Below are 13,957 nucleotides of genomic sequence, written 5' to 3'. Positions count from 1 at the left end.
GTACTCAGGGCTTCACTCTCAATATTTAGTTTTATTTCCATGTAAAATTCATTGAACTGTTGTTAACGTGGATTTGAGAAATGGCATTAAAAGCCAACAGCAAATCTACTTAGGGAAGGGATGAGAGAGAGAAACCCAATGAAATAATGGCCAGAGAAAAGCCTTTTGATGAAAAAAAATCAGCTGTGATCATGGACCAGTAATAATGGGATGTGGTCACTGCATGCTCAGATAGATTTGTAATTCAAGAGGAAAGTGCAAAGCCCAACATCAAAAAATAACAATGTTCTCCAATTAAGCTACAACAAAGGGGAGGCCGGTATCATGTTGTCATTGGAATCCACCTGGGCAAAGATATGAAGCCATGAAGAGAAATGAGAAACCAGGTGGACTCCTGGTTCCCTTCTAACTTGCCATGTGCCCTCTCTTTCCCTTCCCAAATTCTACCAAGCATTACACTGAGACAGAAACAAATTTACCTAGTCCTTAAATGTTCACCAGAAAAACTACTCCTTGTCCCCTTTATGCTCGGAGAGGTAAGATATTAGCAAAATGGTTGAAGGAATTTCATTGAGAAATTCCCATTTACTGGTGGCTGCTAATCTTCCCCAACCCATAAGGACTCTACCTGGTGACCCTAACTGAATTTCACTTATAACTGACTATGTTGTAAGATACTGCTTTACCTCTTAGAGGAAGTGCTACATGGTGGGACGGAAGGCACAGATTAAATTGTGCACACGTTACAGCACGTGTTTTGCTCCTTAATTTGAGTATTGTTGGATACAACCTAACAACTAACTCACAAATAACTCTTTCGGTCGTGGAGTCTATCTTATAAGGTGAAATGTACTTAAACATATATTTACTCATTAACTATATAAAAGGCAGCTTTAACCTCATTGAAAGAAAAGCGTAAGTAATCATGCATATAATTATTTGCATGAGGGTTTATTGTTGGTGAGATCCAAGGTGTACGTTAAAAGAAAAGAAAAGAATGCAAAGGTACGCTGCTTCCTCCCAGGGAGGGTGCATGGGGTCTGGGGTGCAGAAGTGGGGAGCCAGGCAGAAAGAGGCAGCCGGAGCCTCTGTATTCGAGTGAGTGTGGATCTTCTACACCATCACCTCCAGGAACTACTGGGGTTGTTTTTCTTGTGCTGTTGCAGTTACTTTTAGAATTGCCTTTTAGAGTCCCAACCTATTCTGTGAAGCTTTCTCAGTTCTGGCAAACCACGGTTCTCATACCTGGATTAGACGCTTGGATATTTGCTTCCCTTTAATCCTTCTTGTAGTGAGTGATAACTTTAGGTGTGACCTGAGCCATTTTTAAAATCCAAAAAAGGAAGCTCAGAAAGAGAGCTTTTAACCCAATGGGAATTGTAACTTGATGACTTGGGTTTCAAAGTCAGAATCTCAAAAGTCCATCATTGTTCAAAGGCAAACCCATTGACTTTTAGCTGAAATGACTTTTAATCATTGATTCAAGGAACATTCATGAAGCACCTGCAATGCTTTCAACAAATATTCACTGGGCGTCCACTCCATGTCCATCACAGCTCCAGGCACCAGGTAGCCAGTTCTAGATAGAGTGGGAACAAGGTGAGGAAGGTCCCAGCTTTTGTGAGCAGAAAGAGGCAATAAACAAATAAGATGATATTGTGAAGACAAGGAAACAAGGCATGGAGAGTGACAAACATGGGAGAGAGGGCACAGAGGTTGGCTCTCTAGATTGGGAGGTTGGGAAAGTCCTGCCAACGCAGTGGCACCCTCTTGGTGAAGTGCCTTCTCTGAATGAGGAGAAGGGGCTCCTCCTCCTCCTCTGAGACCTGCATTTCAAGAATGAGCAGCCGGGCTTCTCTGGTGGGGCAGTGGTTGAGAGTCCGCCTGCCGATGCAGGGGACGTGGGTTCGTGCTCCGGTCCGGGAAGATCCCACATGACGCGGAGCGGCTGGGCCCGTGAGCCATGGCCGCTGAGCCTGCGCGTCCGGAGCCTGTGCTCCGCAACGGGAGGGGCCACAACAGTGAGAGGCCCGCGTACCATAAAAAAAAAAAAAAAAAAAAAAGAATGAGCAGCCCATCTAGATCCTTATGCACCACAGGTAGGGTTTGGGTTTTATTCTGTGCATAAGGGGAACCACTGGCAGGGTTGAAGCATGATCTGATCAATGCTTTTAGATGATCGTTCAGACTGCTGAGTGAAGTAAGTTCTTGGAAAGTAGCCGTGGAAGCAGGTAGACAATGAAGAGGTCCTCTCAGGGAAGAGGGCTGGTGGCCGGGACTGTGATGGCGGCAGAGAAGGTGGAGAGAAAATAGACCAACTCCAGTTATACTTTCGTGGCAGAGACAAGACTAGTTGATTTGCTGGGTTCTGGGAGTACAAAGAAGACATACTCCTTGCTTTATGGCTCTTACAGTCTAGCAAGAGAGAAATTTGTGTAAAGAAGTAATTGCGAGCTTCCCTGGTGACGCAGTGGTTAAGAATCCACCTGCCAATGCAGGGGACACGGGTTCGAGCCCTGGTCCAGGAAGATCCCACACGCCGCAGAGCAACTAAGCCCATGCGCCACAACTACTGTGCCCGAGCTCTAGAGCCCGAGAACCACAACTACTGAAGTCCGTGCACTTAGAACCCATGCTCCACAGCAAGAGAAGCCACCACAATGAGCCCTCGTGCCACAACGAAGAGTAGCCCCTGCTCACCGCAACTAGAGAAAGCCCACGTGCAGCAATGAAGACCCAACGCAGCCAAAAATAAATAAATAAAATAAATAATTTTTTTAAAAAAAGTACTTGCAACACAGTGTGATGGAGGCAGAGAAAGAGAGACAAGGAGAGAAGTGACAAAGGAAGGCATGACATGCTGCCCGCATGCATGCATGTCTGGAAGGTGTCCCAAAGGGGCAGACGCTGGAGATGAGTTGGATGTTCCCGGCAGAGGGCATGGAGATTTGAAAGAGCACGGGGAGGATGGATTTTTAGCACAGCTGGAAAGAAGGCAGTGGAAGATGAGCCCAGAGGGGTGTGCAGGAGGATCACGAAGACCTTCACCACGTGTGTGCAGCTGGGTCAGCTCAGACCCCATCAGGTGTCTCCGGGACGTGACATCTGTCTCCTGAGCCCGTAACACAGTGTTCCAGACACGCTAACTCATTCTCTAAATGGAAGATAAGCTGCCCCCAAAGACTATGTATTATGTAATGGGAAAGATTACTGAAAGCGCAGAGAGAGCCATATATCTTCTGTTAGCTCTCTTCCTCATTGATTTAATTGCATTACAAGCAGCATGTCCTCGAGGTGGAAGTTGTCACTAATACGGTCTTGCTTTTGTTTTAAGACCCAGACTCCCTTTTAAGAATGGCAAGTGGTACCCTGGTCTTCGTTGGCTGCGTGGCCATATTTGTCACTGTGATCGCCCTTTTGGTGTACAAGTAAGTTGCTGGTTCTAACACTTTAAATCACTAGAGTATATTGTCAAAAATAAATAGCATATTTCTGCACAAGTGGCTGTTTTCCCTTTTTTGCTTTTAAACATTTTGTGTGTGGGAGGAAAATCTTCCACTGAACGACGAATACCAAACTAGCCTATTAATTTTGCTGTGTTTTTTTTAATCCCTAAAAATGCTACCAAATGTCAGTAACTTTACCAAATTGTGTCAGCTTAATGTTTAACATATAATCTCAAGTTATAGTAAGCAGACACATTTCTTGCATGAAGAAGAGAAAATAAATATATTTTCATAAGACATCAGTGTCTTAAAAGCCATAAATTAAATAGAATTAACCATTCTGCACTTGGCATGTAAAAGACTGTAGAAAGCAACCTTTTCCAGCTGGAGATCTTTTTTTAATCTGTCCAACACATTGCTTTCAGAAAACACAAGGAATACAAACCAATAGGAAACAGCACTGGGATCGTGGTCAGAGGCAAAGGCCTGAATGTTTTCCTCAATTTTGCAAAGATGCTCTTCCCCGGAAACCAGGAAGAAGATCCACTGCTCAAGAACCAACCGGGAATTATTTAAATCTTCTGCCTTACTTATGACCAATGGCTCACTCTTCAGCGCCATTTATGTCAGCTATGCTAGAGTGGATGACGATTAACTTTTTAAAAAGATTATCGTAAAGTATATATTGTGGTTTAGGGAGGTCCAATTTTTATTATAGGTTAAATGACATTTTAGAGAGGTGGAGGGGAATTAAACTACGCACAGCCTCATCCATGTTATATTAACTGATAGAACCAGTTAGCAATTAAACTACACACAGCCTCACCCGTGTTATATTAACTGATAAAAACCAGTTAGCAGCACTTTCTTTCGTGATGGTTTGTTTCACTTATAATGTCTTAGGTGATTAGTAGGATAGATACACTGTATCCAGAGTAGCAGAAGAAGGTACTTTCGTTAGAGTCTGACCTAGGTTAACTGGAAGGAGAGGCTGGACGTGTTCTAGCTTTCCATATAACCATATGCATAAAACCAGTGTATTCCTGTTCTGAAGGTCATGTTCCAAGCTACCTGAATCCTATGTCAATGAACATGCATGAGCTCCCAACAGAACACTAACAGATAAGTCTTTAGTAGGCTTTTCATACTTGTTATACTAAAAAAAAATACTAATCTAATAAATGATTGTGAATATGTTTGCGACCACCTGCCGAGCCCAAATGTGTAAAGGAACAGTACTCATTCATTCATTTTTCCCATGGACATTTATGTAGCACTTTCTGTATACCAGGCATGTTGCTAAGTACATGGCCCTGCACTAAGAGTGTTGACATTCTTGTGGATATATCTGAATTTCTGTACACTCTGGCGCCACAGTTGAAAGTTATAGTTGAAATTATATATTATGATTTTCCAAAAAAGGAGGCCCCTGGTTTTCCTACTGGTTTCTCTATTCAAATGATACAGAAACTTAATCACCAAGGATTTTACTTTCATTTGTAACTGAAGCTACTATATGTCAGTCATGACATTTTTCTTCTCCTTCCTGGAAAATAAAGTATGAAAATAAAAAAAATAAAATAAAGCTCTTGGAATTATTTTTCTAATTTGTTGTTTGCCGTTCAATTTCATTTAGAGTTTTAACACATAAAAAGTTGTTTAGGGCTTCCCTGGTGGTGCAGTGGTTAAGAATCCGCCTGCCAATGCAGGGGACACGGGTTTGTGCCCCGGTCCGGGAAGATCCCACATGCCGTGGAGCGGCTAGGCCCATGAGCCACAACTACTGAGCCTGCGCGTCTGGAGCCTGTGCTTCACAACGAGAGAGGCCGCGACAGTTAGAGGCCCGTGCACCGCGATGAAGAGTGGCCCCTGCTTGCCGCAGCTGGAGAAAGCCCTTGCTCAGAAACGAAGACCCAACACAGCCAAAAATAAATATTAAATGAATAAATAAATTTCTAAAAAAAAAAATCAACCAACTGTCAAAATGCATTAAAAAAAAAAGTTGTTTAATTCTGCCCCATGGAGCACTGATAGTTTCATAAGTATTTGGGGTTTTTTTGGTTTTATTTTGTTTTTTTTTTGCGGTACGCGGGCCTCTCACCGTTGTGGCCTCTCCCGTTACGGAGCACAGGCTCCAGACGTGCAGGCTCAGCAGCCATGGTTTCACGGGCCCAGCCGCTCCGCGGCATGTGGGATCCTCCCGGACAGGGGCACGAACCCACGTCCCCTGCATCGGCAGGCGGACTCTCAACCACTGCGCCAGCAGGGAAGCCCAGTATTTTGTATTTTTAAGTATATGTATACAGTATGTGAAATTGCAGTAAATTTTATATATATATATATATATATATATATATTCACACACACACATATACATATGTATATGTATATATATATGTATGTATGTATATAATCAGGCCAGTCTAAAAGAAGAGATTTTCTACAGGCAGTTCTGGACTCTTTCAACAGTCAGGATTATATTAAAAATAAAGGTTAGAGGATGGTTCTAGGTCACAGATTGGCAGTCTTTTTCTGTAAAGCGTCAGGCAGTTAGTATTTTAGGTTCCATGGGCCATACGGTGTCTGTTGCAACTACTCAACTCCAATATTGTAGCACAAAAGCCATCATATACATAAATGAAAGCACATGGCTGTGTTCCAGCACAAGCATATTGACAAAAGCAGGTGGTGGGCCAGATCTGGCCTGCAGGCCATAGCTTGTGGACCCATATTCTAGACTAAAAGAGACTAGAGAGACACAGCAACCAAGAGCAACTGAGGAATCTAGATTGAATCCTATTATTAAAGAACAGCTATGAAAAATATTCTTGGGACACCTGAGGGAAAACTGAATACACACTGGATACCAAATGATATAACAGAATTAGTGTTAATTTTCTTAAGGAGTTAGTCTAGTTCATTCACTTCATAGATGGCCAAGGCCAAAAATAAGCTCTTTATTCTGGAATCATCCCAAAGAGTACAAAATTTGCAGAACAAGAAATGTGGAATTTATCTGCATTTATGAGTTGGCTGAAGGTCAGTGGTTCTCAACCACAGGTTACTTTGCCCCTCGGGGGGCCCTGGCAATATTAGGAGACATTTTTGACTGTCACAACTAGGATGGGGTGTTACTGGCATCTAATGAGTAGAGGCCAGGAGTGCTGCTAAACATCCTACAATACCCAGGATGGCCCCCACAGCAAAGCACCCCATCTTACCTGACCCCAAATGTCAGCAGCCCTATTGTGGAGTAACTGAAGAATCTCTGGACATGGAGGTAAAGAGAGAAGACTTAGATTTGAATCCAGCCCTGCCACTTAAAGCTGAGTGACCCTGGGCAAGTTATTTGAACTTTCTTGAGCCTCAGTCTCCTCATCTGTAAAATGGATATGCAGTCCCTCCCTAACTTACTTCATAGGGCTACTGCAAGCCCCTCTGAAAGAATGAATGGATGTGAAAGCACTTTGTATAGGGCACAATGGTATATATATTACATGTGAGAAGCAGTGTGAAGGGGCTTGCCATTTTTATGATGATTAGGAGGCCAGGACATTCATACCAAAAGCAGAAAAGTTATATCAGGTTGCAGCAGAATCTTTTGTAGGTTTGTTAACCACAGGCTTCTGAGCCCAGCCCCCCCAAAATTATGGGTTGAGGCCCCATAATTTCTGTGTCTCACTAGTTCCCATGTGATGTTGATACGGCTGCTCCCAGACCTAACTCTGAGAAATACTGGTCTCGAGATCTACTCTTACCTTCTTATATCAACAGGGGGTAGCAGAGAGCAGCAAATATACAGTCAGTCACCAGGGAAGTGAGTTGAAATCCTCATGAAACCTCCCTCGGTTTCAATCTAACAAATGGCAGGAGAGAGGGATGAAATCATGAATCATTTGGATTTATATTCTCCTTGTGACCTTGGCAACAAGTCATTTAACTTCTGCTGAATTGCTATCTGTAAAATGGGGGAAGTAACCTAAAAGGTAGTGGGATGACTTGATTAATGTTTGCTGAGAATTAGAACTTCCAAACAAAATTGAAATGTGCAGGTAGTAAATTATTCTGGGAATTTCTTATTCCTTGGACCCTTTATAAATGTCTACATTTTAAACACTTCTGACTCATCTATAAACATTGGTTGCCTTCGATGAATTTTCAGTTGTTTAACAGTTTAGAGGCAATACTTTGTACGCATTCATTATATCCGGAATGTGTAATAACTCCAAGCCTAAGAGACAGGCTAAGGGCAGATGAAAAGAAAGTGATCCAGGGGGTGAAGGTGACCACCTTCTGATGGGGCCCCTGGTGGGTGGGAAATCCTTTAAGGTTTTTTCAGAGTGGTCCCAAAGCCTCTGGAATAGGTGCTCTAAAAATTCAGAGGTCAGTTCCCAGGAATCACCTCTCACAGGCTGATTTTGATCCTTCGACCATCATTTACTGTGCACCAGTATGTCCCAGGCTCTGGTCTGGAGGCAACACAGCCATGAACAAGAGACAAAGATTCTGCTTTCTTGGAGTTTGGGTCCCAGAGGTTTACTGCAGTGAGAGTCCTAACCTCTGGCCTGGAGTCCCCCATCCTGGCCACCCCATTGGCCTCAGTCTAATCTGCAGAGGTGATTTCTCTGCTACTTACCATAGAATTGTCGTTCCTTTTGCCATAGAAATTCTGGAATAAATTTTGCTTTGGAGATCTTCATAGGCTTTTTGGAATTTAGGTGCCTTATTTAACCAATTTAATTCTCTGTGTAATTTTCCCACACATATCATCATGTCACCTCCCCAGTGAAAATTTCTCTCAAACTTACAATGCAGTTGTCACTGTTAATTGCGTTGCACAGATTTTAATAATACAAATTAAATATCAAGATTTGAGCTTACTGGGCTTCCCCGGTGGCGCAGTGGTTGAGAGTCCGCCTGCCAATGCAGGGGACACGGGTTCGTGCCCCGGTCCGGGAAGATCCCACATGCCGCGGAGCGGGCCCGTGAGCCATGGCCGCTGAGCCTGCGCGTCCGGAGCCTGTGCTCCACAACGGGAGAGGCCACAACAGTGAGAGGCCCGCATACCGCAAAAAGAAAAAAAAAAAAAAAAAAAAAAGATAAGATTTGAGCTTACTGAATCCTTAGTTTTAAGGTGTTTGTTAGAATAAATTCCTTTAGAGTGAAAAAGAAAAGATGAATTACTTATGAGAAGTGGCAGGAGGATTTTGTGCCTATGGGTGGAATTTTAAATTTTGCTTTTTGGAATTGAGTGGAGGGACGGAGGTAGGCCTTAAATCAAGACCCCCGAACTCCAGCCTGGCACTGTCACTCACGAGCTACGCAGCCTGAAGTCAGGCATTTTCTCTCTCTGCACCAAAACCACCTCCTCTGTAAAACGAGGGAAGGAGGAGGAGAGGGAAACTAACCTGGATGAATGCTGACGTCTCCTTGGGTTCTCGTGCTCCACTGTGCAAAGTGGGAGAGGGATATTAGCCAGTTGCCTCACAGTGATGTCAGGAGGATGTGTTCTAAAGCCGTAGGAGCTGGCACACTACTGTTTATGGACCAGATCTGCCTCTCTGCTTGTTTTTCCATGGCTCTCAAGCTAAATTTGGTTTTTATATCTTTTACTGTTTGGGGAAAAAAAGAATATGATTTTGTGCCACATAAAAGTTCTATGAAGTTGGAAGTTCGGCCTCTGTAAATGAAGTTTTATTGGAGCATAGCCACGCTCATCCGTTTATGTATTGTCGGCAATGCTTTTGTACTCCAACAATAGCGATGAGTAGTCGGGACAGGGGCAGTACGGTCTACACAGCCTAAAATATGTACTATTTAGTCCTTGATTGAAAAAGTTTGCTCATCTGTGTTTTGACACTTTGTTGAACTCCATTCCGAACTGAATGGAGAAAACAAGAATTCTTCAGAGAATTTCAGTTCCACAAAATGCAATTTTCTTAATTGAGCACGTTGAGCTCTTACCCGCAATCTCGTGTCACGTTATTCTGTAATGACAACAAACGCTGTATTATCGGACATAGTGAGTTAAGTGTACATTGCCTACAAACTGCTATGGGGAAATGTCAGAAAAGACCTTTCTGAAGAAAAAAAAATCTAATAATCCTCGCAGGAGAAGTTACAAATAGAATCACAACATGAAGAACCAAGTGATGAAGGATTTCATAAATCCCCAAAAGCATCAACCATAAAGAAAATGATTGATATATCAAATTATGTCACAATTTTAAAGTTCTGTATGAAAAAGATGCCACAGACTTCTTGTCTAATGACCCACAGAATTCTCATACTCTGCTAGTGAAAGTGCAAGATGGGAAACAATTCAGCAGTTTGGGAAACAATTTGGCAGTTTCTCATAAAAACAAATGCACATATATCACATGGCCCTTCTACTCTTAGGTATTTACCCAAGAGAAATTAAGACATGTTCACACAATGACTTCTATGTAAATGTTCATGGTAATGTTATTCGTAATAGCCACAAACTAGGAACAGCCTTAATTTCCATCAACTGGTGAATGGATGAATAAATGTGGTGTGTTCATGTAATGAAATACTACTTGACAATAAAAAGGAATAAACTGCCGATAGATGGAAGAACATGGATGAATTTCAAAAGCATTTTGTTAAATGAAATAAGCCAGTTATACTGAATGAGTATGTTTATATGATATTCTGAAAAAAAGCAAAACTAGTGACTGAGAGCAGATCTGTGCTTGCCTGACACTAGAGGTAGGGGGAGGAGAGAGACTGGGGGCACAAGGGAATTTGGGGGGCAAGGGAAACATTTTATGGCATGACTGTAGTGGTTAGAGAACTGTATCCATTTGTCAGATATCAAATTGTAGGCTTAAAATGGTTAGGTTTATTTTGTAGAAATATACCTCAATAAAGTTGATTGAAAATGGAAAGATACAGACTGGAAGAAGATATTTGCAATACATGTAACTTATAAAAGATTAGGTTATGTAAAGAACTGTTAGGGAAATGCAAATCATCACACAACTAGACATTGTTTTATACCTACCAGATTGTCAATGAAAAAAATCTGACAAAATCAAGTGTTGGTGAAAGTGAGAACACCGGAACACTTATACTTTGCTGTTGGGAGTCTAAACTGGAACAGTTCTTTTGGGGGACAATCTGGCATTATCTGGTGAAGTTGAAGATGCACACACCTATGATCCAGCGGTCTCACTCCTTGTGTAGAATGCCCCAGAGAAACCCTTGCACACGTGTTCAGGCGACACGGACAAGAACATTCAGAGCAATGTGAACGTCCCTCCACAGTAGAATGGCTAAATCAGTTGTAACATACAATGGAATACTAATTATCAGTGAAAATGAATGAACCTACAGCTATAAACACCCAGAGGAAAGACTTGCCAATGTAATATTGACAGAAGAAAAGAAAATTGCAAAAGAGTACATGCAATATGATACCATTTACATAAAGTTTTCAAAAGCATGGAAAGCTAAACAGTATGGGAATGTATGAAAAAATGTAATAAGCCTATGGAAAAGAAGGCAAAAGAATTGTTAAATGAAGCTCAGTACAGTGGTTGCCTCTGGGGAGGAGGAACGGGGCTTGGGGGGAGTAGCAGTCAGGCAGCTTCCATAGTGCCAGCCATGTTTTATTGCTTAAATTGACTGATAGGTTTGTTTTATTATTATTCTTTATGTTCTATCTACATGCTAATGTATTCTTCAGGAGTTTTCAAATATTACTTTAAATTTTATTTTATATTGGAGTATAGTCGATTTACAATGTTGTGTTAGTTTCAGGTGTACAGCAAAGTGACTCAGTTATACATATACATGTATCTATTCTTTTTCAGATTATTTTCCCATATAAGTACTTAGAGAATATTGAGTAGAGTACCCTGTGCTATACAGTAGGTCCTTGTTGATTATCTATTTTATATATAGTAGTGTGTATAATTTAATTCCAAATTCCTAATTTATCTCTCCCCCCAACTTTACCCTTTGGCAACGAGAAGTTTGCTTTCTAGGTCTGTGAGTCTGTTTCTGTTTGGTAAATAAGTTCATTTGTGTCATTTTTTTGGTTCCACATATAAATGATATCATGTGATACGTCTTTCTCTGTCTGACTTACTTCACTTAGTGTGATAATCCCTAGGTCTATCCATGTTGGCACAAATGGCATTATTTCATTCTTTTCTATGAAATATTACGTGGTTTTTTTGTTTGTTTGTTTGTTTGTTTTTGCGGTACGCGGGCCTTTTACTGTTGTGGCCTCTCCCGTTGCAGAGCACAGGCTCCGGACGCACAGGCTCAGCGGCCATAGCTCACGGGCCCAGTTGCTCTGCGGCATGTGGGATCTTCCCAGATCGGGGCACGAACCCATATCCCCTGCATCGGCAGGCGGACTCTCAACCACTGCGCCACCCTGGAAGCCCATTACTTATTTTTTAAGTGGAGTAAAATAACTTCTAAAAAGAATTTTAAAATAAAGACAACTCAGTAGAAAAAATTGGCAAAGGCTTGTGAACAGACAATCAACCGGAAATCCAAATGCCAATACACAGATGAAAAGATGTTCAACCACACTAGTAACTGGGGAAGTGCAAAAGAAGAGAACAAAGATATGTGAAACATAAGCCATTGGTACAGTATGATAATATTTAGGTAAAATTGTAAAACATTTAAAACAATACTGTAAATTGTTTACACTTACATATGAACTTAAAGAATAGAAACATGCATGGGAATAGTACACATCAAATTCAGGGTAGTGGTTTGTCTCTAGCGATGGATGGAAAAGCATGGGATTAGTGAGAGCTGTGAAGGGGTTTTAGCTGAATCTGTAACGTTTTATTTCTAAAGGAAAAAAAAGCTGAAATAAATAGAGCAAAATGAAGATTTGCTCAATCTGGTAGTTCATTTGTTTTTCTCTCCACTATACTATGTGTTTGAAAACTTTTATAACTTTTCTAAAGAACAAGTTCTTGGGAATTCCCTGGCAGTCCAGTGGTTAAGACTCTGAACCTTCACTTCCAAGGGCTCAGGTTCAATCCCTGGTCGGGAAACTAAAATTCGACAAGCTGCGCAGCACGGCCAAAAATAAAAGAACGAGTTCTTAATAATCTTTTCTTTCCTCATGTGTGGTCTGAACAACAATAGAAATGAAATGTAAGCTCTTTCATTCAAAACTGTCTAGAGCTTTGAAACCCAAAGCTCTGACCTCTTTGCCTTTTCCTGCAAAGCCCAACCTCCAAAATTTTTTAAAAATTTTTATTGGATATATTTGATTTACAATGTTGTGTTAGTTTCAGGTGTACAGCAAAGTGAATCCGTTATACATAAGTCCATTCTTTTTTAGATTTTTTCCCATATAGGCCATTAGAGAATATTGAATAGAGTTCCCTGTGCTATACAGTAGGTCCTTGTTTTTATCTATTTTATGTATAGTAGTGTGTATATGTTAACCCCTATCTCCCAGTTTATCCCTCCCTCCCCTTCCCCCCAGTAAACATAAGTTTGTTTTCTACGTTTGTGACTCTCTTTCTGTTTTGCAGATAAGTTCATTTGTATCATTTCTTTAGATTCCACATATAAGTGATATCATATAATATTTGTCTTTCTCTGTCTGACTTACCTCACTTAGTATAATAATCCCTAGGTCCATCCATGTTGCTGCAAATGACATTATTCCGTTCTCTTTTATGGTTGAGTAATATCCCATTGTATATATGTACCACATTTTCTTTATTTCTTTAATTTGTTTGCACCTCGCAGCTGGTGGGATCTTAGTTCCCCAACCAGGGATTGAACCTGGGCCCTCTGCAGTGAGAGCACAGAGTCTTAACCACTGGACCACCAGGGAATTCCCAAATCGTTGTTTTTTTTGGTTTGGGTTTTTTTTTTTTTTTTTGCCTATGTGGCTTGGACTGTGAGAGTTCCCCAACCAGGGATCGAACCCGGGCCTTGGCAGTGAAAGCGCCAAGCCCTAACCACTGAACCACCAGGAACTCCTGTAGCACATCTTCTTTATCCACTCCTCTGTCAATGAACATTTAGGTTGTTTCCATGTCTTGGCTATTGTAAATAGGGCTGCAGTGAACATTGGGGTGCATGTATCTTTTCAAATTATGGTTTTCTCCGGATATATGCTTAGGAATGAGATTGCTGGATCACATGGTAGTTCTATACTTAGTTTTTTAAGGAAAATCCATACTGTTCTCCACAGTGGCTGTACCAGTTTACATTCCCACCAACAGTGTAGGAGGGTTCCCTTTTCTTCACATCCTCTTCAGCATTTATTGTTTGTAGAGCTTTTTAAAAATAAATTTATTTATTTATTTTTGGCTGCATTGGGTCTTCGTTGCTGCACGCAGGCTTTCTCTAGTTGCAGTGAGCGGGGGCTACTCTTCATTGCGGTGCATGGGCTTCTCATTGCGGTGGCATCTCTTGTTGCAGAGCACGGGGTCTAGGCACGCAGGCTTCAGTAGTTGTGGCTCGCCGGCTCTAGAGTGCAGGCTCAGTAGTTG

The 13,957-nt window shown here is 41.5% G+C and overlaps 1 protein-coding gene and 1 non-coding gene across 2 annotated transcripts in view; one reads left to right on the top strand and one right to left on the bottom strand.

Annotated features, from left to right (window-relative positions):
* Window positions 1-5,041, top strand: part of GPNMB (glycoprotein nmb) — a 30,079-nt gene extending 25,038 nt beyond the window's left edge. The window contains exons 10-11 of the mRNA XM_060108555.1: window positions 3,335-3,428; window positions 3,872-5,041. Coding sequence (XP_059964538.1) covers window positions 3,335-3,428; window positions 3,872-4,022 — 245 coding nt within the window. The 3' untranslated portion in view covers window positions 4,023-5,041. The remainder of the gene's footprint in view (window positions 1-3,334; window positions 3,429-3,871) is intronic.
* Window positions 5,042-13,220: 8,179 nt separating this feature from the next.
* Window positions 13,221-13,293, bottom strand: TRNAE-CUC (transfer RNA glutamic acid (anticodon CUC)). The gene has a single exon. It is a non-coding gene; the product is annotated as a tRNA-Glu (tRNA).
* Between the last annotated feature and the right edge of the window lie 664 nt (window positions 13,294-13,957).

The sequence above is a fragment of the Mesoplodon densirostris genome, chromosome 9 (genome assembly GCF_025265405.1).
Source record: "Mesoplodon densirostris isolate mMesDen1 chromosome 9, mMesDen1 primary haplotype, whole genome shotgun sequence".
NCBI classification, from domain to species: domain Eukaryota; kingdom Metazoa; phylum Chordata; class Mammalia; order Artiodactyla; family Ziphiidae; genus Mesoplodon; species Mesoplodon densirostris.
The sequence above is the reverse complement of the archived record's forward strand: the minus strand, read 5'-3'. Positions and strand labels throughout refer to the sequence as shown.